The following is a 23,150-nucleotide window of genomic DNA, read 5'->3' on the forward strand; positions in this document are numbered from 1 at the left end:
ATCCGGGCACAGCCAATCCTGGCCTGAAGATTGTGTTTTGGGGGTGGGGGAGAGGGGGGGTGTCCCGACCACCCCCTCCCTCTTTCTTTTTGGGGCATCCTGAGGGGGATGACCTCGGTGCCAGGCTCGGCGACTGCCGCCTGATGCTGGGTGAGCCGAGCCGGGGATGCTGGTACGAAGGACGTTGCTATGGCAACGGGAGGCAGGGCCTGGGGGGGGGACCGGGCCCGGACTGGAGCTGGAGGGGCCGGTGGCGGCTGTGGTGGGGCGATGGCGGAGCGCGGCCCAGCCTTCTGCGGCCTCTATGACACATCCTCGCTGCTTCAATACTGCAATGGTGAGACCCCCCCCCCAACACCTCCTCAGTTCCCACCTTTGATCCTGCCCAGGTTGGGACCCATCTCCTCCAGCCCCAACCTCCTTTTTCCAAGTCCCTGCTCTCCTCCCCTACTGTAAACCTTCCTCCTTCTTTTTCTGATTGAGAGCATCCTGACCTCAGAGAAAAGTCTCTGATCCCCCCCCCAAAGCCAAAATCCTGTCCCCCTTCCCCAACTTGGATCTTCTGCTTCCTAGATGGCTAAACAGAGGGACGGGGGCAGAATCCTAAAGAACCTGTGGTTGGGATGAGGGAAGACCTCGGGGTCCTCTGAGCTTGAACTCTGCCCTCTCCTTCCCCCCTCAAGTCTCTGGAACCCTCTGTCTTTCTCCTTAGCAGAGGGATGGATTTGAGGGGGGAGCAGGGTGAGATTTGGTGTTGAGCTGAGGGCATGATGTGGGATGGTTGGGGTACCATGGCACTCTCCCTCATTATACTCCCCAAAATCCTCAGCCCTGCTTCCTCACCCATTAATCCCCCTCCTTTCTCTCTAGGCAAATTGGGTATCATCAGAGGGGTCAGGCCTGGCTGAGGGGGACTGGGCAGAGAGGAGGGAAGAGGAGAGATTGGGGGATGGGATGGCAGGTCTCTGGGCAAAAGAGCTGGGGCCAAGGAGAATGGTCAGTGGGGGGGGGTCAGAAGACTTCAACCATGGGGGTACAATGGGCAAGCTTCTCAGGGTAGGAGTGAAGTATCAAGGTGAAATCACCTTCTACTTTTACTCAGAGGCCCTGAGAGGGGGCATATCTCTCTCCTGTGGGCACACACCCTTCAGCCAGGCCCCCCTGGAGCTGGTAGAGGACCCATAAAGACCATTTTGTCCTCCTCTGTCCCTCTATAAGACAGGATGACATAGTCCTTGAGCCTGGGCCAGGAAGGGACTCAGCCACTGAAAGGCTACGTGTCTGGGCTCAAGGGACCTTCTTGGCTCCTCTCCTCCTTCTCCTTCTCCTCTCCTCCTTCTCCTTCTCCTCCTCCTCTTCCTCCTCCTCCTCCTCCTCCTCTTCCTCCTCCTCCTCCTCTTTCCCCCCTCTACCTAAAATGGGTAGACTACTATAAGCACTAGAGTTGGGAGATAATTAGGTACCATGAAATAATAATTACCTTCTAGATTTATTGAGCAACTACCATAGGTTGGGGAAATTGCTAGGTGTTTTGCATGGGCACACTTCAGCTTGCAAATATCGGGTACTTCATTATTTTTTTAAAAAAAAGAATATAGTACTATTATTGGTAGGTAGGAAAGTGATCAGCATATAGCACTAATGATGTCCCCCTTCCCCCCCCCCCCCAGATGTGCTTGAATGACCTTTGGGATGTTTCTGCATAGGCATTTCAACCTCTCTCCTTAGCAAAACATGAACTTGCAGAGTCCCTCCTGGGGTGGGTTTCAGGTCCGGACAGTCCTCTCCCCCATGACCTGAGGGAGGCCCCCACCTTCCTCTGCGGATCCCAGCCGGACCTGCGAAGTCCCGGGTGGGGGCAGGGTGGTGAGCCTTGGCAGGCGATTGGGCCCTGGTGGGAGGGAGGGACGGAGGGGAGGGACAGGAGGCTGCACTGCGGAGCCCAGCAGGCAGGAGGAGGGACTAGGGACAGACGTGGGATAGCAGGTGCGACCTCCACGCCCTGTCCCTGTTTAAGCTATCATCTTCACCTGCACCAGGCATCGAGCCAGGGCCTCCTGGGCTGTGGCGAGCAATGAGTCTGGGTATGCGTGCTCTGGCCTCTCTCACTTTGGGGAAATGGGTGGGGTGGGGTTCAGAGGGGGAATGGGGAAGTCATTTAACCTGTACCCATGGGTTAACGAGGAGGCAAAGAACTAAATCTGGGGCGTGAGGTACAGAGGGGGAAAATGAAGGGGGACAGCGGAGAGCTAGGAGAAGAAGGAGAAGCGCTTGCTTCTTCTCCCTTGCGTGGGTCTCCTGGGTCCACTATGCGCTGCCTGCACCCCCCGAGTCTGCCGCCAGGGGTCACCAAAGCCCCGTCCTTGTGGCCGGCTCGCGGGGCGACACCCCCTCCTTTAATTGAACTGAGCAGGGTGGGGGGGGGTGAGGGAAGGGGAGGAACTTGGAAAAATCTTAAAAATCTAGACGGGGAGGGGGGGATGTCAGTGTCCACCGCAGAACATTGAGGCCCCTTCCTTCCTTCCGTCCGAGAATGTTGGGGATGGCAATCTCTTCTAGAGGGTTGATGTCATCCTTAAAATGTTGACGTCACTCAGGGACATTTTAGCATCTCAGTTAAAACCAGAGTGAGGCTGCTGGATTAGCAGAATCTTCAAGAGAGGTAGGGACTTCCCATTCCCCCCCCACACACACACACAAGTCACGCTGCTGGGGGATCAGTGTGGTTTTTGGGGGAGCACCCAGAGAGCCGTGGGGCCTCTTCCCCACCCCCTTACCTTAACCATCTCGGAAGCATCCCAGGCCCAGGGTGTGGGAGCCGCGGGGAGCCCGGCGGGCCCCATGTCCACCCCACTCCCCGCCCCGCGCGTAGACCTGGGAGGGAGGGAGGGGCTCGTGTGGCGCCGGAGATCCTGCGCGGACCCCGCAGCCCGCGCTTCCCGCCTCCTCCCCGCCCCCCGCCCCCCTTCCAGATGACAATCTGTCGGGCACCAGCGGCATGGAGGTGGACGACCGCGTGTCGGCGCTGGAGCAGCGGCTGCAGCTGCAGGAGGACGAGCTGGCCGTCCTGAAGGCGGCGCTGGCGGACGCGTTGCGTCGCCTGCGGGCGTGCGAGGAACAGGGAGTGGCGCTGCGAGCCAGGGGTACCCCGAAAGGCCGAGCACCCCCGCGTCTAGGCACCACTGCCTCGGGTATCTGGATTGGGTTTGGAAGGGAGGGAGGTGGGGGGGGCGCAAAGGCCGACCTGGAACTCATCTTCTTTGCCGCCCCCCCATCTCTTTTAAGTATGCCAGCTCTTGAAAGGCCTGCCCACCAGGACGCCCCTCAATGGCTCGGGACCCCCACGGCGCATGGGTGGCTATGCCACCTCTCCATCTTCCCCCAAGAAAGAGGCGACCTCAGGGCGCAGGTGAGGTGCTGGGGTGGGATGGGAACTTTAGTCCGAGCTTTCTCTGATTCCTTCTGGGGTGGGGTGGGAGGATCCCCGGGCCGGGTGCATGCCCAGCACCGTGCAACCTTCCCCCCCCACGCCCCCCGCAGTGGCCGTCGCTACCTGTCCCCGGAGCGCCTGGCCTCGGTGCGTCGCGAGGACCCCCGCAGCCGCACCACCTCCTCCAGCAGCAATTGCAGCGCCAAAAAGGAAGGGTAGGTATAGGAGTGGGGTCCCGGGGTGCGGGGCAGGTAGAGTCAGGACCCTAGGCACCGGGGCATAACCGGCCGTGGGGTGCGCTAATACAGAAGGCGAGCGCAAAGCTGGAGGTAGCTGAGCCAAAAAGAGATGCGCGGGCCGGGGGCGGGGCCAGCGCCGGGGCGGGGCCAGCGCCAGGGGCGGGGCCCCGTCCAGCGGTACGGCAACCGCAGGAAGCGGGGCTAGGGCCTGGGCCTGCGGGTTGAGTCAGAGGAAGTTGGGGTGGGGGGGAGGAGGAGGACAGGGGGTGGCCAGCCCTGGGGTAGGACTATTAAGGTAAAAGAGAGGCTCCATTTGGTCTCAGGGTGGAGTCAGGGTCCAACGCCTCGAGTTTCTGCTGGGAGTGGAAGAATAAATGATAGGGGTGTGGTTGGAATCTGGAGGGCGTGTCCTAGGCCGAAAACAGATCTTAGGGGTACGGTCAAAGGTTATGAGACCCGGTGGGGGAACCCTGCACCGAGCTAGCGGAATCACGGCCGGGTGGTGTTCGGGGGAGGTGGGCGTGGTCACACGTGGGCGTGGCCGCACAGCCTAAGAGGCGGGGCCAGCGTGGTGACTGGGGAAGGGGAACTCCGCAGTGGGACCCGACCATCGGGAAGGGCAGATGGTCAGCAGGGCGCGTGGGACAGAGAGAAGAACAATGGGGGGGCTAGAGGGGAACCACGGGGAGAAGGAAGCTATTAGCCGCTGACCTAGTCAATCCGGGCAGGTTAGAAGAAGGTGGGTGTGGTCACGAACGGGGGCGTGGCCGAGACCATAGGCGGGGCGTGATAATTTTGGGGGCGTGGTCTGTGCGCGGAGGCGTGGCCGTGTTGGTGGTGGGCGTGGTCTGGTCTTGGGGGCGCGGCTAAGGAACCACCGGCTGGACATCCTTCCAGTGCAATGATAAAAACCGGTACCGCATGTATCAGGCATGAGGAGGCCGGCAGTCGCGGCTGCGCCTCCGGCCCCGGACGCGCGGTGTGGGGGCTGCACCGCCAGCCGGGGCCTGGGGGCTCGGTGTCCCCCACGGGTCAGCGCGGAGGGCGGGGCAGGGCGCGGCGGCGGCGCGGGCGCCTCCCAGGGCCGGAAGCGGCGGAGCCCGGTTCCCGGCTCCACCCCCGTCCCCGGAGCTCCACCAGCCGCCGCCATGAGCAGCTTTGGAGCTGGGTGAGACCCTCACGCAGATCCCCCTGCTCCCCGCGGTCCCGGGGGCCTGGATCCCGGGCCCCTTGGACCCCGTAGGGACCCAGGTCCGAAAGCCTCACCGCTTTGCTCCCTCCCTGCGCAGGGAACTTTGAGGGACACGCCCCTTCGCCCTCCAAACTTGTGTAGGGGGGACGCTGGGAGGGGGGGGTCGGCGAGCGGGGGGGGGGGTGAGGCACCGTGCAGGTTAGGGGGACTGGGGGCTCCCCTCTTCCAGGATCTCCTTCCGGCCACTTCGTGCTGTGTGATCTCTGGCGATCGCTGCCTCTCTGGGCCTGTGTCTTAGGCTCTGCAAGATCAACCGAGCAAAGCACACGGCCTGCAGAGAGGCAGCGCTCCGCTCCTTACTCGGCCTCCGTCCTGCGACTGACCTCCATGGAGCCCCGGGGCGGCAGGGTGCTCCCTCCCCTTTCCTACCTACCTGCTAAAGCTCTTTCTTTTCCTTTTATTTCTGCATTGTTTCCTGGCAGTAAAACCAAAGAAGTTATCTTCAGCATGGGTGAGTGAGGAGATTAGAAGGGGCTTGGATTGAAGGCTTCTCAGGGAGAAAGGGAGGTGTTCATTACCTGGCCTTTTACCTTTCTGGCCTGAATATCTCCACCTGTTTTAAAAAACAGTGAAGCTGGGCTGGGAAGGTGGCTCAGTGGTAGAGTGCTTGCCTTGCATGCATGAGACCCTGGGTTCGATTCCTCAGCACCACATAAGCAAAATGAAAAAAAAAAAGCCGGAAGTGGCGCTGTGGCTCAAGTGGTAGAGTGCTAGCCTTGAGCTGAAGAGCTGAGGGACAGTGCCCAGGCCCAGAGTTCAGGCCCCACGACCGGACCCCAAAAAAAAACAACAAAAAAAAACAGTGAAGCTGAGCCAGGCACCGGTGGCTCACATGTGTCATCCTAGCTACTCAGGAGGCTGAGATCTGAGGATCGAGGTTCAAAGCCAGCCCAGGCTGGAAAGTCTGTGAGACTCTGATCTCCAATGAACCACCAGAAAACTGGAAATGGAACTGTGGTTCAAAGTGATAGAGCCAGCCCTTGAGCATAATGAGCCCAGGGACAGCACCTAGGCTCTGAGTTCAAGCCCTATGGCTGAGCAAAAAACAAAAAAAAACAAGTGAAGCTGGATGTAGTTTTGACCACAGCACTTGGGCTGAGAATAGTAAGATAGAGAAGTCGGCCTGGGGCACTTCTCTCTCTCTCTTTCAAAAAAAAAATGAATTTGGTGTCATGTCTGTAATTCAAGCTTATTTAAGAGACTGAGATTTGGTGGGTTTCCAGTTCAAGGCCATCCGGACAGAAAGAAAAAAGGAAATAAAAGCTATGTGGGAAGGGTTAATAGGAGGCTCATGGTCCAGGACAAACTAGCCCCTCTCCCCTTCAAAACAACAAAAAAAGGCTGGGGTGTGTGGCAAGGCCAGAGTTCAGTAGGAGCAGGGCAAGGTGTTGGCCTGGCCCTGACCTCTGGGGTGTCTTGGCAGAGGAAGGCTCCGTGAAAATGTTTCTAAGGGGCCGTCCTGTGCCTATGCTGATTCCTGAGGAGCTGGCGCCCACCTACAGCCTGGACACACGCTCAGAACTGCCTTCCTGCCACCTCAAGCTGGACTGGGTGTATCCTTCGCTTCCATCCCTGACTCGGTGTTCATCCCCCTCAGCAGTGGGAGGAATAGACTTGGGACCTAACCTGGGGCTGCCCGGGCCTCAATGAGGAAGGCTGCCTCAGGGGAGAGCAGAGGAAAGCAGAGTAGTCGAGATGACCTTTTATGATTTATTAGTGCCAAGAATGTCTGGGGAGTGTTTGGGTTGTTTTGTTTTGATGTGGTCAGTGTTCATGGAGCTTAACTAACAATGATGGGAGGAGGCAGCTGAGAGCCTCGAAAGATGATACCCAGAAAGGGTTTTTGTTCAAGAAGGAATGTAGGAGGTAAGAGCAGGATCCCGAAGAACTAGAAAGAACTGAAAGGAGAACATTCTAACCGGGCACAGTAGTGCATGCCTGTAATCCCAGCCGCTTGGGAGCTGAAAAGCAAACTAAAAGTGGCAAAAGGAGCAAACAAATGGAGAGGGTTATTCTGATGAATATACATGCACATCTGAAAACAATTTTACAAAGTGAAAAATCTGAGGCGGTGCAGTTTAAGTCCTAGAGCCCGGGCTCTACCATTCCAAGGCTTGAGGGACTGAATTGAGTCCCCATTGCAGGAAGATTTCAGACCCAGGGTGTAGCAGGTGCAGGCTTCTGGGGCCAGTGAGCTTGGTAGTGTTCTAAGCTCTCTCAGGAAGTCCAGCAGAGGCTGCCTTCCTCAAGTGGCCTTGGTTTCTCCTCTGCCTGAGTCGGGAAGGCTGGCAGAGTGCCTTGGCATTATGGGAGTCAAGAGATTTCTGCAGTGAGCTGGAAACATCCATGGGAACTGGGCTTGATTGTCTGGCTCGGCTGGCTCAGCAGCTGAGAGGTTGGCTGAGGCCACAGAAATCTGCTCCACACCTCAGCTCGCCCTTCTCCACAGCCACCGTGGGATGGAGGGATTTTAGTAGAATGGACAGAGAGGCCTAACACAGGTGAAGAAATGTAGGGAATGGAAAACAGCCAAGTATAAAGGTCGTTGGGGTAAGGACAGGAAGCGTGTGTGTGTGTGTGTGTGTGTGTGTGTGTGTGTGTGTGTGTGTGTGTGTGTGTGTGTGTGTGTGTGTGTGTGTGTGTGTGTGTGTGTGTGTGTGTTAACATATGCACTTGAGCTGGGTTTCAGGTGTCTCACGCCTGCAATCCTATTTAAGATGCTGAGATCTGAGGATCATGGTTTAAAGCCACAAGGGCAGAAAGGTCCGTATGACTCCAATCTCCAATGAACACTTCCAGCAGAAAGCTAGAAGTGCAGGCATGACTCAAGTGGTAGGTAGAGAACTAGCCTTAAATCAAACAGCTGAAGAGCAGTGTCCAGACTGTGAGAGCTCCGGGACAACCAACACACACACACACACACACACACACACACACACACACACACACACACACACGGCATGAAATTTGAAGCTGGGCACTGGTGGCTCACACCTATAATCCTAGCTACTCATGAGGCTGAGATCTGAGGATCAAGGTTCAAAGCCAGCTGAGGCAGGAAAGTCTGTGAGACTCTGATCTCCAATGAACCAGCAGAAAACTGGAAGTAGAGCCGTGGCTCAAAGTGGTAGAACGCTAGCCTTGAACAAAAGAACTCAGAGACAGCTGGGCGCTGGTAGCTCACGCCTATAATCCTAGCTACTTAGGAGGCTGAGATCTGAGGTCTGAGGATCACGGTTCAAAGCCAGCCCGGGCAGGAAAATCTGTCAAAACTCTTATCTCCAATAAACCACTCAGAAAACCAGAAGTGGTGCTATGGCTCAAGCAGGAGAGCTCTCACCTTGAGCTGAAGAGCGCAGGGACAGTGCTCAAGCCCAGAGTTCAAGCCCCACGACCGACCAAAAAAAAAAAAAAATCAGAGACAACACCCAGGCCCTGAGTTCAAGCCCCATGACCCCCCCAAAAAAAGACATGGATTTGCCTTGTGGGGAGACAGTGGAGTTGCTCCCTGTGGGGCTGAAGAGCAGAACAGGCCAGGCTGCTGGCCAATGACCAATCGCTGAGGGCCTTGTTGAATGGTGTCAGCCACAATGGAACCCAGGCTCCTTAACCAACCCCTGGGCATCTCCAGTTATGGCTACCGAGGCCGTGACTGCCGGGCCAACCTCTACCTGCTGCCCACTGGGGAGGTGGTGTACTTCGTGGCCTCCGTGGCCGTGCTGTACAGTGTGGAGGAGCAGAGGCAGCGCCACTACTTGGGACACAATGATGACATCAAATGGTGAGTGAGGGCCGGGCCATCCGGCCTGTGTCCGCAGCCTCTCCTCCGCAAAGCCAGTAGCTGCCTCCTGCAGAACCTACGATTGACTGTATCTCCAATGATCACTTCATGCCAGGCATGGAGGTGCATGCCTGGAATCCCAGCGTGGTTTTTTTTTTGTTTGTTTGTTTGATTTTGTGCCAGTACTGGGGCTTGAAGAGCCTCTGACTTTCAGCTTTTTCACTCAAGGCTGGTGCTCTGCCACTTGAACCACACAGCTCCACTTCTGGCTTTTGGGTGGTTCATTGGAGGAAAGAGTCTCATGAACTTTTCTGCACGCTATGACTTTGAACCAGGATCCTCAGATCTCAGCCTCCTGAGTAGCTAGGATGACAGGCGTCAGCCACTGGCAACCGGCTTAGAATCCCAGAATTTGGGAGGTGGAAGTAGGAAAAATCAGAAGTTTCAGAACTACAGGGTAGTGGGTTATGGTTACTTAGCAAGCCCTTGTCAAACAAAAAAACTCACAAACCAAAAAACAGACACTGTAGCTTATGCCTGTAATTCTAGCTAACAAAATGTAAGGATTGCAGTTAAAAGTCCGCTGGGAATGTGGCTTAGTGGTAGCGTCCTTGCCTAGCATGCATGAAGCCCTGGGTTTGATTCCTCAGTACCACATACTCAGAAAAGGCTGGCCTGGCTCCAGTGGCTCACGTTTGTCATCCTAGTTACTCAGGAGGCTGAGATCTGAGGATCCTGGTTCAAAGCCAGCCTGGGCAGGAAAAGTCCCTCAGACTCTTTTTTTTTTTTTGGTCCGGTCATGGGGCCTGAACTCTGGGCCTGGGTGCTGTCCCTCCGCTCTTCAGCTCAAGGCTAGTGCTCTACCACTTGAGCCACGGCGCCACTTCCGGCTTTTTTTCTTTTTGCTTATGTGGTGCTGAGGAATCGAACCCAGGGCCTCAGGCATGCAAGGCAAGCACTCTACCACTGAGCCACCTTCCCAGCCCCTAAGAAGGAAGTTTTTTGGGGGGGGTCCAGTTGTGGGGCCTGAACTCTGGGCCTGGGTGCTGTCCCTCAGCTCTTCAGCTCAAGGCTAGCACTCTACCACTTGAGCCACAGTGTCACTTCCGGCTTTTTTCTTTTTGCTTATGTGGTGTTGAGGAATCGAACCCAGGACCTCAGGCATGCAAGGCAAGCGCTCTACCACTGAGCCACCTTCCCAGCCCTCCCCCCCCCCCCCCAGACTCTTATCTCCATTGAACCACCAGAAAACCTGAAATGGTGTTATAGCTCAAGTGGTAGAGTGCTAACCTTGAGCTGAAGAGCTGAGGGACAGCGCCCAGGCTTAGAGTTCAAGCCCCATGACTGACAAAAATAAAAATTAAAAAAAAAAAATGGTTTCCCCCTCAGGCAGGCTGGAGCCCTGTGGGCCTCTGTGTTCGAGCCTCAGGCCTGAGCCTCCCCTGCTGGGATCTGAGCAGCCAATCAACACTTAGTGACTAAACAGCTCTGTCAGCCAGTTTGTGGCCTGAGTGGCCAGCATCGTGACCCCAGCCTGCTACAAGAGGGGTCCTCGTGAGCCCCTCTCGCAGACCCTGTCCATCCGTCCCTCTCTCCTCAGCCTGGCGGTCCACCCAGACATGGTCACCATCGCCACAGGGCAGGTGGCGGGCACCACGCGCGAAGGGAAGGTAATGGCGGCAAGAGGACTGGCAGAGAAGAGGGCGGGACGGGGGAGGCGGCGCAAGCCCAGGTAACAGGCCTCCCTTTCCTGTAGCCACTGCCACCCCACGTTCGCATCTGGGACTCAGTTTCCCTCTCCACCTTACACGTGCTGGGCCTGGGGGTGTTTGACCGCGCCGTGTGCTGCGTGGGTTTCTCCAAGTCGGTAAGTCCTTGCCCTGACCCCAACCCATCCATCATCTCACTTAAATGCATCTCACCAAGTTCCCCAAGGCCAATGGAGGCCAGGCTGCGGACATGGGATGTGGGGAATGGGGGACCCTGACCCCCTCCTCTCTCTCCTCCTATGCAGAATGGGGGCAACCTGCTGTGTGCAGTGGACGAATCCAACGATCACGTGCTCTCTGTGTGGGACTGGGCCAAGGAGACCAAGATAGTGGATGGCAAGGTGGGGTGGCTCCCCTCCCCGCTCTCCTGGGGCCACGCGTAGGCATTTTGCCATTGGGTAGACTTCGGGTCCTGCCTTGAGCATTGGCTGCTGTGTGGCTTTAGAGAAATGACTTACCCTCTCTGTGCCTCCCAGGCCTCATCTGTAAAATGAGGACTGTTGTCTTTATGGGCAGCGGTCTTATTTTATAGGTAAGGCCTGGAAAGGTCAGAGCCTACTGGTTAGGAAAGGAGGAATGACTGAGAGGTGGGGACCCAGAGTTAGCCTTGGGTGAGCTGTGTCGCCTTAGGTCAGTAACTTGCCTTCTCCGAGCCTCACTTCATGTTCAGTGAGCCTGGGGTACTCACGTAAACTAATAATGGTTGTACAGTGCTCGCCGGGTGCACAGCTCAGGGTAGGGGTTGTCAGAGTGGTGGCTGCGGGCGGCTGGAGATGATGGTGATGATCTTCTGCCCGCCCCTGCCTCAGTTTCCCCACACAAAGGAAAAGTATGGGCAAGTAGGTTGTACAGCACCTGCCCCCCCCCAGCTGTGGGAGGTGGGCGTGGGAATGCCGGAGGCTCTAAGGTCCTCCGGTGTCCCCTCCCCCCCACAGTGCTCCACCGAGGCCGTGCTGGTGGCCACCTTCCACCCCACGGACCCCACGCTGCTCATCACCTGCGGGAAGTCCCACATCTACTTCTGGAGCTTGGAGGGGAGCAGCCTGAGCAAGCGGCAGGGCCTCTTCGAGGTGAGTGCTGGCAGCGGGGGGGGGGGGGGGGGTGGAGGGGGGCGGGCGAGTCTCAGGTGCCCCCAGAACTCAGTTTTTTCATTGTTTTCTGTTGGTCGTGGGGCTTGAACTCGGCCTGGGCGCTGTCCCTCAGCTCTTCAGCTCAAGGCGAGCGCTCTACCACTTTGAGCCACAGCGCCACTTCCGGTTTTCTGGTGGTTCATTAGAAATAAGAGTCTCACAGACTTTCCTGCCCTGGCTGGATTTGAACCTGATCCTCAGATTTCAGTCTCCTGAGTGGATAGGATGACAGGCGTGAGCCACTGGCGCCCACCCAGAACTCAGTTTTATTGTCCCCCACGGCAGGAAGATTTCTCCTGACCTCTCGAGTGTGAGGACTGGAGGGAGGGGGAAGGTGAGGCGCAGGAAGCGGGGGAGGGGGGGGAGGGTGGCGGGGGAGGGCAGGAAGCGAGCCCCAGGGGGGTCAGGACTTCCAGTGGGAGACTGGGGGTGAGGGACCCTCCTACCAAACGCATCACAGCCCTGCCTCAGTGGCACACTGACACCTTCCCTTCTCTTTCTCCCTTAGAAACACGAGAAACCAAAGTACGTGCTGTGTGTGACGTTTCTGGAGGGCGGTGACGTGGTCACTGGAGACTCCGGGGGAAACCTCTATGTGTGGGGCAAAGGTCAGCGTCACTCAGCTGCTTTGTCCCCAGTGCTGTTTCCCAGACACCCTCGTCACTGCTTCCTTTTCTTTTTTTTTCTCAGTTGTGGGGCTTGAACTGTGGGCCTGGGCACCGTCCCTCAGCTCTTCAGCTCTAGGCTAGTGCTCTACAGAGGAGTGGATGGATGTATGGATGTATGGATGTATGTATGTATGTATGGATGGATGGATGGATGGATAAGTGGATGGATGAGTGGATGGATAGATGATAGAAGGATCAGTGAGATCATGGATGGATGAGTGGAAGATGGATGGATGGATGAATGGATGCATAAGTAGATGGATGGGTGGATGGATGGATTGATGGGTGGTTGTGTGGGTAGATGGATGAATAAACAAATGTATAGATGGATAGATAGAACAGATAGATGGAGCAATAGATAGATGAGTGGATTGATGGGTGGGGTGGATGGATGGGTAGATGAATGGATGGATAAGCAGATAGATGGAAGAATATATGGATGGATAGATTGATGGGTAGGTAGATAGATGGATGGTAAATGAATAGATAAGTGGATGATGGTAGTTGGATAAATAGATGAGTGGATGATAGATGGATGAGTGGGTGATGGATGGATGAGTGGATGATGGATGAGTACATGGGTAGATGATGGATGATTGATAGATGGGCAGATGATGGATGGATGAGTGGATGATGGACGGATGGGTGGATGATGGATGGATGGATGGATGGTGAGTGGATGATGGATGGATGGATGGATGGTGAGTGGATGATGGATGGATGGGTGGATGATGGATGGATGGATGGGTATATGGATGGATAAATGGTAAATGAGCGGCTTGATGGATGAGGACATCAGTGGGTGTATGATAGGTTGACCGCTGGAGGGAGAGGTGGCTGACTGGCTGGATTGATAAATCAGGCGATAGATGTATGGATGAATGGATGGATGCATGGCCAGGTAGATGGACAGATGAACAGACCAGTGGGCCAGTGAGCGGCCTGGATAAAGTGGATGGTGGATGAGTCCAAGGGTGTGCATGAAAATGTCAGTAGGGATGATTTAGTGGATGGATGGTAAGGTCTTGGATCTGGGGTGGGTGGGGGAGGCAGAGCAGATGCTGATAGATCAGTGAGTGAGCTCACGTCTGCAATCCCAGCTATTCAGGAGGCTGAGCTCTGAGAATCAAGGTTTGAAGCCAGCCCAGGCAGGAAAGTCAGTGAGACTCTGTTCTCCAGTTAACCACCCTAACCCCAAAAGTGGAGTTGTGACTCAAGTGGTAGAGTGCCAGCCTTAAACACAAAAGCAAAGGGACAGTACCCAGGCCCTGAGTTCAAGCCTCAGGACAGACACCAAAAATAAATTAAGCTGGGTGCCAGTATGCCTGTCATCCTAGCCACTCAGGAGGCTGAGATCTGAGGATCAAGGTTCAAAGCCAGCCTGGGCAGGAAAGTCCCTGAGACTCTTTTTTTTTTGGGGGGGGGGTTAGTCGTGGAGCTTGAACTCTGGACCTGGGTGCTGTCCCTCAGCTCTTCAGCTCAAGGCTAGTGCTCTACCGCTTGAGCCACAGCGCCACTTCCAGTTTTCTGGTGGTTTATTGGAGATAACAGTCTCACAGAGTTTCCTGCCTGGGCTGGCTTTGAACCTCATCCTCAGATCTCAGCCTCCTGAGTAGCTAGGATGACAGGCGTGAGCCACCAGCTCCCAGCCCCTGAGACTCATCTCCCATAAACCACCAGAAAACTGGAAGTGGCGCTGTGGCTCAAGTGGTAGAGCGCTCGCCTTGAGCTGAAGAGCTGAGGGACAGCGCCCAGGCCCAGAGTTCAAGCCCCATGACCAACAAATAAGTAATAAATAAATAAATGGAAAAGCCCAGCGATGGACCCCTGGGGGGGGTCAACCCCCATGCTGACCTCAGCCCCCTAATCCCGCAGGTGGAAACCGCATCACGCAGGCCGTGCCGGGCGCCCACGAGGGCGGCGTGTTCGGGCTGTGCGCCCTGCGGGGCGGCACGCTGGTGTCCGGAGGGGGCCGTGACCGCCGCGTGGTGCTCTGGGGCTCCGACTACAGCAAGCTGCAGCAGGTGGAGGTGAGGCGGGGGGTGTGCCCTCTTCCCTACCACCCCCCACCCACCAGAGACCCGCACCCCTGTCCACACACACGTCCTTCTCCACCCTCCCCAGGTCCCCGAGGACTTCGGCCCGGTGCGCACGGTGGCCGAGGGCCGCGGGGACACGCTGTACGTGGGGACCACGCGGAACTCCATCCTGCAAGGCTCGGTGCACACCGGCTTCTCACTGCTGGTGCAGGTGAGTCGGTCTCTGCCTCCTTCCCCGCCCCATCCAGACCTCTGTTTTATCGTGCCAGTCCTGGGGCTCGAACTCAGGGCCTGGACGCAGTGTCCCTTAGCTTTTATGTTCAATGCTGGCACCCTACCACTGGAGCCACAGCTCCACTTGTGGTGTTCTGGTCGTTGATTGGAGATAAGAGTCTCACAAGATTTTTCTGGGCTCAGATCTCAACCTCCTGAGTAGCTAGGATTACTCTCTGTCTATCTGTCTGTCTGTCTGTCTGTCTCTCTCCCCCCTCCTTTCCTCCTTTTCCTAGTGCTGGGGATGGAAACCAAGAGTTTAGCACCTACCCATGAGCCACACACCAACATTTTATTCATATTGTATGTGTATGTGTGTGGTTTGTTTTATTTTTGTTTTATGCCAGTCCAGGGGCTTGAACTCTGGGTTTGAACATGGTTCCTGAGCTCCTTTTGCTCAAGGCTAGCATTCCACTTGATCACATTTGAGTTTTTCTGTGATTAATCAGAGATAAGAATCTCATGGACTTTTCCACCCAGGCTGGCTTCAAACTGTGATCCTCAGATCTCAGCCTCCTGAGTGGCTGGGATTACAGGCATAAACCACCAGTGCCTGGCTTTATATTGTTTTAGAGACAGATCTTGCTAAATATGCCCAGGCTGCCCTTGAACTTGAGATCCTCCTGCCTTTGCCTTCTGAGTACCTGAGATTTACAAGCAGGCATGTCTCCCCACTCACCCCTTCTCCTTTTTTTTTTTTAAATTTAATTTTATTTTATTTGAGAACATACTGTACAGAGGGGCTACAATTACATGGGCAGGATAATGCATACATTTCTTACCAAGCATTGCAGCCTCCTCCTTTGTTTACCCTTCACATCCCTTCCCAGCCTCCCCCCTCCCCCCACCCAATTATACCCCCCTCCCCCCCCCCCACACCGACATTGTAAAGTTGGTTTTGACATGACATTTTGTACTTCTCATTGTTGCAACAGGTCCACCTGAATCCTTAAACGACTTGTTTGTCCCCATCTCCTCCACATGTTATACTGACATCGAATATAGTGAAAGCGGGGGTTACACTGTGGGGGAGGGACATACAAAGCAACAAAGAAATAATCTTATAAATGCATTAGAAACACATGCATGAAAGAAACGAAAACATTAAAATTCACCCCTTCTCCTTTAGGTGAACAAATCCCTTTTCACGTCACCTGCTCTCACCTCAGAATCTCACCTGGTCCTGGTCCAGGATCACCCCTCCCCACCACTCCCCCATACCTCTCATTGTGCAAAGGGGAAAGCAGAGTGGAGGGAGGAAAGGACAGGGTTTGCATTGAACCTCACGCATGCGCAAGAGGCAGCCTCTTGTGGAAGAGGTCCTGTTGGGGAAAAGTCTGGCCTGGGTATGCATGGGGGGGGGCAGGTTTGCTAGGAACTGCAGCACTTGTCTCTGGCATCAGAGGTGGCTGGAGAAGGGCCATATTGCAGGTTCCATTCTGCCATTTTTTCCTTCCCACCAGGGTCACGTGGAAGAGCTATGGGGCCTGGCCACACACCCCAGCCGGGCACAGTTTGTGACATGCGGGCAGGATAAGCAGGTGCATCTGTGGAGCTCAGAGTCCCACCAGCCCCTGTGGAGCAGAACCATTGAGGTATGGGCTGTTGGGGGAGTGACACCCCATTCCACACCAGAATTCAGAGCTCAGTGAAGCTTGAGGTAGGAGCCACACAAGGACCTTTAAGCAGAAGGGTGTTTAATACAGGGAGATGAATGGGCCCCGCTCTACCACTGAGCTACACTCCTGGCCTTTACATTATCCTTTTTCCTTTGATTCTGACACTACTGGGGTCTGAAGGACCTTTGTACTTGCTAGGCATGAGCTGGGTAAATTGAGCCATGCCCACTCGAGCTGTGTCCCCAATTCCTCTATCTTACTTTGGTATATATACCAAAGTCTTAAAAATTATATATATATATATATATATATACATACATATATAATGTATGTATGCATGTATATAAATATATATGAGTGCCAGTGTCTCACACCTGTAATCCTAGCTACTCAGGAGACTGAGCTCTGAGGATCACAGTTCTAAGCCAGCCCAGGCTGAAAAGTTCCTGTGAGACTCTTTTTTTTTTGTCGGCCGTGGGGCTTGAACTCTGGGCCTGGGCGCTGTCCCTCAGCTCTTCAGCTCAAGGCTAGCGCTCTACCACTTGAGCTACAGCGCCACTTCCGGTTTTCTGGTGGTTTATTGGAGATAGGAGTCTCACGGTCTCTCCTGCCCGGGCTGGCTTTGAACCGCGATCCTCAGATCTCAGCCTCCTGAGTAGCTAGGATTACAGGCCTGAGCTACCAGCGCCCGGCTCCTGTGAGACTCTTATCTCTTAACAATAGAAAACCAGAAGTGGATCTGTGGCTCAAAGTGGTAGAGCACTAGCCTTGAGCAAAAGAGCTCAGGAACAGCACCCAGGCCCTGAGTTCAAGCCCCATAACTAACAAAAAAAAAAAAAAAAAAGAAGGATATAGCTGGGCACTGGTGGCTCACATCTGTAATTCTAGCTACTTAAGAGGCTAAGATCTGAGAGTGCCAGTTCAAAGCCAGCCTGGGCAGGAAAGTTTGTGAGACTCTTATTTCCAATGAATCATCAAAGAGCCAGAAGTGGAGCTGTGGCTCAAGTGATAGAGCCCTAGCCTTGAGTGAAAAAGCTCAGGGATGGTGTCCAGTTCCTGAGTTCAAACCCCAGGACAGGAAGGAAGGAAGGAAGGAAGGAAGGAAGGAAGGAAGGAAGGAAGGAAGGAAGGAAGAGCAATAGAGCAGCAGAGACAGGAGGGATGTTTTCAGTTCAGGGCAACATGCTCCATGAATAGGGAATGGTTTCTAGGGCGCCTTGCAGCAGTAGTTTCCTGGAAGCTAGTGGAGGGAGGAGAGACCCCCATGGAAGGCTGAGGGCCAGGGGAAGGGGAAGGGGAATGCTGGCCCCAGGGCCTCAGCTCTGCTTCTTGGCTGCCTTGGCAGGACCCCGCCCACTCGGCCGGCTTCCACCCCAGTGGCTCAGTGCTGGCTGTGGGCACGGTGACTGGCAGGTAAACAAATCTGGAATGTGGGGAGGGAGGGCTTCCCTACTCTCCCCATCCTCATCCCCTTGTTAATTAGGCACCTACTGTTTACCAGGCCCTGATCCCTCCACAGTCTCTCCCTCTTCGTTGGGGGTCCCCCTAGCTCCCTGCCCCTCCCAGCCTGCTCAGCTCACCTCTCTTTCCCCTCCATGCCCTTCTCCTTACAGATGGCTGCTGCTGGACACGGAGACCCATGACCTGGTGGCTATCCACACCGATGGCAACGAGCAGATCTCAGTGGTCAGCTTCTCCCCAGGTGGGTGCAGGCCTGGGACCCCCCCCTCCTCCCCAGGGGCTGGGGGAAGGCTCAGAGCCAAGGCAGCCAGGCCTGGGCGGGGCAGGGAGTATAGGGGTGGGGCCTGGGTGCCGGAGGGGCGGAGTCTGGGAACAAAGGGGGCGGAGTCTGGGTGCCTCCTCATAGCCCCTCCCCTCCCCCAGACGGGGCGTACCTGGCCGTGGGCTCCCACGACAACTTGGTGTACCTGTACACGGTGGACCAGGGCGGCCGCAAGGTCAGCCGCCTGGGCAAGTGCTCGGTGAGTGGGCCGTGGCCCCCAGCCCGCGCCGACACCCCGCCCAGAGGGTGCACAATTAACCGATTTTCTACCTCAAGGGACATACAGCTTCGACACTCAAACCTGATCCTGTCCTGACTTGCATCAAGGCCTCTGAGCCCGGCCGCTCATCCCTTCCTGTGTTCTGAGCCCGCCCCTTCGTGTAGCCCTGCCCCTCGCTTTATAAGCCCGCCCCTTCGTGTGGCCCCGCCCCCTGCCTTATAAGCCCGCCCCTTCGTGTGGCCCCATCCCCTGCCTTATAAGCCTGTCCCTTCGTATGGTCCCGCCCCTTACACTGCAAGCCCCCCCTTTGTGTGGCCCCGCCCCTTGCCCAATAAGCCCGCCCCTTCAAGTGATCAGTTCCTCCCACCACAAGCCTACCCCCTATCCTGTGGCTCCGCCCCCCGCACTTAAGTCCCTCTTGTGATAGGTTCATGCCTTCGTGTATCCCTGCCCCTTACACCATAGGCCTGCCCCTTGGTGTAGCCCCGCCCCTTGCATCCTAAGACCGCCCCCTGTGCAGCCCGGTCCCAGTGTTGTAAATTGCCCCGCGGTTCTCAGCACATTGTTGTCAGCCCGCCCATCGGGCCCCCTCCACCCTAAAGGTCTGTCTATCCTGCCACTCGCCCTCCCCTCCGCCCCCACTGTGTTCTTACCCCACCTTTGTTATTTTTGGCTTGCACCCTTCCTCAACTCATCCTGCCCCCCTTTCCTTGGTTCTGCCCTCTCCGGCTCTAAACTCAGCCCCTTGTGCCCCCCCCCCCCAGGGCCATTCCAGCTTCATCACCCACCTGGACTGGGCCCAAGACAGCAGCTGCTTTGTCACCAACTCCGGGGACTATGAGATTCTGTACTGTGAGTGAGCTGAGACTCAAAGCCATCTCCTTCCTTGGTCTCATTTGCATACGATTTGCATAAGACCTCCCTGAGCTCAGTGGCTTTTTGTCTCCTGGCTCAGTATTCAGGGTCTGTCCTTACTTGGAACTCAGGGGCTGCTGCTCTGATTTCAGCCAATTCTTCCCTTTTCTGGCTGAGAAGGGTGCAGTTTCTGGGGGTGTGGGGAGACAGAACCCAGCCTTCATTCAGAGACATGGGAAGACCTCTGGAATCTTCTGTTTCTTTCTGCCTTGAACCTCAGTTGTGTTATGTGGGAAATGTTTGGGTTCTGGCAGAGTTCTGGAAGTCCTCAACACCTCCCTGATTTACTCCTTCAGGGGACCCAGCCACCTGCAAGCAGATCACCAACGCAGATGCAGTGAGAAACGTTGAGTGGGCCACTGCTACTTGTGTCCTGGGGTTTGGGGTATTTGGTAAGTTCTGGAATGAAGGTGGTCTCAATTGAAGACTGGGGTTCCAAGAAATATCCCAGATCAGTCGCTCTTTCTCTCTCTCTCTCTTCCCATCCTGGGGCTTGAACTCTGAGCCTGGGCGCTGTCTCTGAGCTGCTTTTGCTCAAGGCCAGCCCTCAACTACTTGAGCCACTGGTGCCACTTCCGGCTTGAGTAGTTTATTGGAGATAAGTCTCATAGAGTTTCCTGCCCAGGCTGGCTTTGAACCTCGATCCTCAGCTTTCACCCTCCTGAGTAGCTGGGATGATAGGCATGAGCCACCAGTGCCCAGCTTCACTGTCTTTTCTTGGTTACTTCCCCGGGTGGGGAGCTCCCTCCTTCACTGTGGGGGGACAGGGTAGAGAGAACCCTTCCAGTTATAATGAAGTGAGACCTCCCATGGCTGGAAGGGGGTACCCACCCAGTCACCCCACACGACTAGAGCATCTGTGTGTGGACCCTGAGAGTGGGGCACCCCTGGGACACTGCAGTGACTGTGACTGCCCCAACCCTACTTTCCTGGACAGTGAAGAGCTAGAGTGGGAAGTTCTGAGGCAGGGAATGTGAACAGGGGACATATACCCTGGTTTAAGAGGGAGTCAAGGAAGGCTTCCTGGAGGAAGAGACCTGTGAGCTAGGACCTAGAGGATGCAGGCAGGAGAGTGAGGTGGTTCTGTGTGGTACAGAGTCAGACCTGCTTCCTCAGGAAGCCATAGACTAGGGCCTGCTTTTCCTGGGAGTCCCCTGGCCCTGGCTGACTCTGGTCTCCCCAACTCTTCCCGCAGGGGTGTGGCCAGAAGGAGCAGATGGCACAGACATAAACGCCGTAGCCCGTTCCCACAACAGAAAGCTGCTGGCTTCTGCAGATGACTTTGGCAAAGTCAGCTTGTTTAGCTACCCCTGCTGTCAGCCTCGAGTGAGTCTGGAGGGCTGTGTGTGTGTGTGTGTGTGTGTGTGTGTGTGTGTGCGCGCACGTGCATGCACGTGCACGTTTGCAATAGAGGGAGGGGGGTAGGAGCAAGATTCAAACAGCTTTGGCCATTTCCTCCACTTACCCAATGAGAACACTAGATTTGATCCTAAGGACCTCTCTTCACTTAAAGGTTAATGAACTACTTTGTTTCTGTTTTCCCTTCAGTTGTAGGGCTTGAACTCAGGGCCTGGCTGCTGTCTCTGAGCTTTCTTGCTCAAGGTGAACGCTCTACCATGAGCCACAGCACCACTTCCAATTTTTTTATTCATTCATTGGAGATAAGCGTCTCATGGCCTTTCTGAGGCTGGCTTAGAACCTCTATCCTCAGACCTCAGCCTCCTGAGTAGCTGGGATTATAGGTATAAGCCACCTGTGGCTGGTGTGTGTGTATGTGTGTGTGTGTGTGTACATATGTACATGCATGCCAGGGTTTGAACTGAGAGCCTTGTACTTGCTCAGTTTGCTTGCTCATTCGTGCCACACTTCTCGTGTAGCATGTTGCCAGTTATTTTGCGGATAGAGACTAGTAAATTTGTCTGCCCAGCTGTTCTTGAACAGTGATCCTTCAGAGCTCAGCATCCTGAGTAGCTAGGATTGCAGACATGAGCCACCAGCTTCTGGACCTGTTTGTTTTTGTGGTAGTACTGAGATTTGAACTCAGAGCCTGGCACCTGGTAAAAGGTAGTTTACCATTTCAGCACTTTTTTGTTTTTTTTTTTTGCAAGTCCTGCGGCTTGAACTCAGGGCCTGGGCACTGTCCCTGAGCTTCTCTTGCTCAAGGCTAGCACTCTACCACTTGAGCCACAGTGCCACTTCTGGCCTTTTCTGTGTATGTGGTACTGAGGAAGTGAAGCAGAGCTTCATGAATGCTAGGCAAACTAAGCCACATTTCCAGCCCCCAGCCCTCCCCTCTCTTTTTTTTTTTTTTTTGTCAGTTGTGGGGCTTGAACTCTGGGCCTGGGCGCTGTCCCTGAGCTCTTCAGCTCAATGCTGGCACTCTACCACTTGAGCCACTTCTGGCTTTTTCTGTGTATGTGGTGCTAAGGAATCAAACCAAGGCCTCATGCATGCCAGGCAAGCACTCTACCACTGGGTCACCTTCCCAGCCCTCCCCCACCCCTCTTTTTTTTTTTTTGGTCAGCAGTGAGGCTTGAACTCAGCCTGGGCTCTGTCCCTCAGCTCTTCAGCTCAAGGTGAGCACTCTACCACATGACCATCTGTGCCACTTCCAGTTTTCTGAGTGGTTTCTTGGGGATAAGAGTCTCATGGACTTTCCTGTCCAGGCTGGCTTTGAACCCTGATCCTCAGATCTCAGCCTCCTGAGTAGCTAGGATGATAGGCGTGAGCCACCAGCGCCCGGGCTTACCCTCTTTTTTAAGTAGAGTCTGGTGGGATTTTTGCCTGAGGCCAGCCTATAGCATGATACTCACATCAACGCCTCCTGTATAGCTGGACTTACAGGCATGCGCCACCATTCTTGGCACCACATTTTCCGTAAGGCAATTAAAACAAAAACAAAAACAAAAAGACCTCACACTTATTGAGAGCTTCACAAAGGAGATGTGGGGGTGCCTTGTTGCCCTCTGACCCTTTTCTCATGTCTCCCCACTCCCCACCCCGACACAGGCCCTCAGCCACAAGTACGCTGGACACAGCAGCCATGTGACGAATGTGGCCTTCCTGTGGGACGACAGCCTGGTCCTGACCACAGGTGGCAAGGACACCAGTGTGCTGCAGTGGAGGGTGCTCTGAAGCCGGGGGTGGGGGGCGGGGGGGAATGGGTGGTGGGGACACAGTGGCACAGGTCAGGCGGCAGGGCGGAATTCTATTTTCGGGAGATATCTATTGCTAAATAGAGTAATATATATCCAGAGTGTGTCTATAGCAGAGGAGCTTATGGGGGTGCAAAGGTGAAGTAACAGAAGTCTCTATATTTATCGGGGTGGGAAGAGGGGTTACTATGGTTTGCGGGGAGTCATTGGGTTTGGGTTGGGGGTATTTTTTTTAAGTTTATTCTTTTATATATATATATATACACATATATACATATATATATATCATCCAAAAATAAAGACACGTGCACCAAATTGAGGAGCCAGGTTTCATGTATTTGCTGTGTGCAGAGAATGTAAGGACTGTGAGTGTTTGTGTGTGTGTGTGTGTATGTGTGTGTGTGTATGTGAGAGAGAGAGAGAGAGAGAGAGAGAGAGGGAGAAAGAGAGAGAGAGATTTTTGTTGGTCGTCGGGCTTGAACTCTGGGCCTGGGCGCTGTCCCTCAGCTCTTCAGCTTAAGGCTAGCTCTCTACCACTTGAACCACAGCACCACTTCTGGTTTTCTAGTGGTTTATTAAAGATAAGAATTTTACAGACTTTCCTGCCCAGGCTGGCTTTGAACCGAGATCCTCAGATCTCAGCCTCCTGAATAACTAGGATGACAGGTGTGAGCCACCAGCTCCCGGCTGATAAAGAATTAACTTGACCCAACTTGAACCTCTACCCTCCCAATCTCTGGCCTCTTTGTCTCTATGCCTCCTCTTCCCCCCCCCCCCCACACCAGGTAGCTGAGATTACAGGCATGAACCATTTTCCCTATAACCCCGCCTGGCTTTGAACCCAGATCCTCAGATCTCAGCCTCCTGAGTAGCTAGG

At 55.0% G+C, this 23,150-nt stretch overlaps 1 protein-coding gene across 1 annotated transcript; it reads left to right on the top strand.

Moving 5' to 3' along the window:
- The first annotated feature begins 3 nt into the window (after positions 1-3).
- LOC138812906 (echinoderm microtubule-associated protein-like 2) lies at positions 4-22,283 on the top strand. Its single transcript, XM_070001161.1, is given in 23 exon segments — positions 4-212; positions 215-337; positions 2,973-3,191; positions 3,286-3,409; positions 3,541-3,645; positions 5,344-5,372; positions 6,345-6,474; positions 8,553-8,702; positions 10,303-10,372; positions 10,459-10,569; positions 10,717-10,812; positions 11,407-11,541; positions 12,110-12,209; positions 14,145-14,299; positions 14,394-14,519; positions 16,045-16,176; positions 17,546-17,613; positions 17,814-17,902; positions 18,085-18,182; positions 18,968-19,055; positions 19,415-19,510; positions 20,314-20,444; positions 22,128-22,283. Coding segments are annotated over 23 exon segments (2,547 nt in total). The 5' UTR covers positions 4-166; the 3' UTR covers positions 22,254-22,283.
- Positions 22,284-23,150: the final 867 nt, after the last annotated feature.

Source organism: Dipodomys merriami, unplaced genomic scaffold (assembly GCF_024711535.1).
Source record: "Dipodomys merriami isolate MVZ:Mamm:240054 unplaced genomic scaffold, mDipMer1.0.p SCAF_57, whole genome shotgun sequence".
NCBI classification, from domain to species: Eukaryota; Metazoa; Chordata; class Mammalia; order Rodentia; family Heteromyidae; genus Dipodomys; species Dipodomys merriami.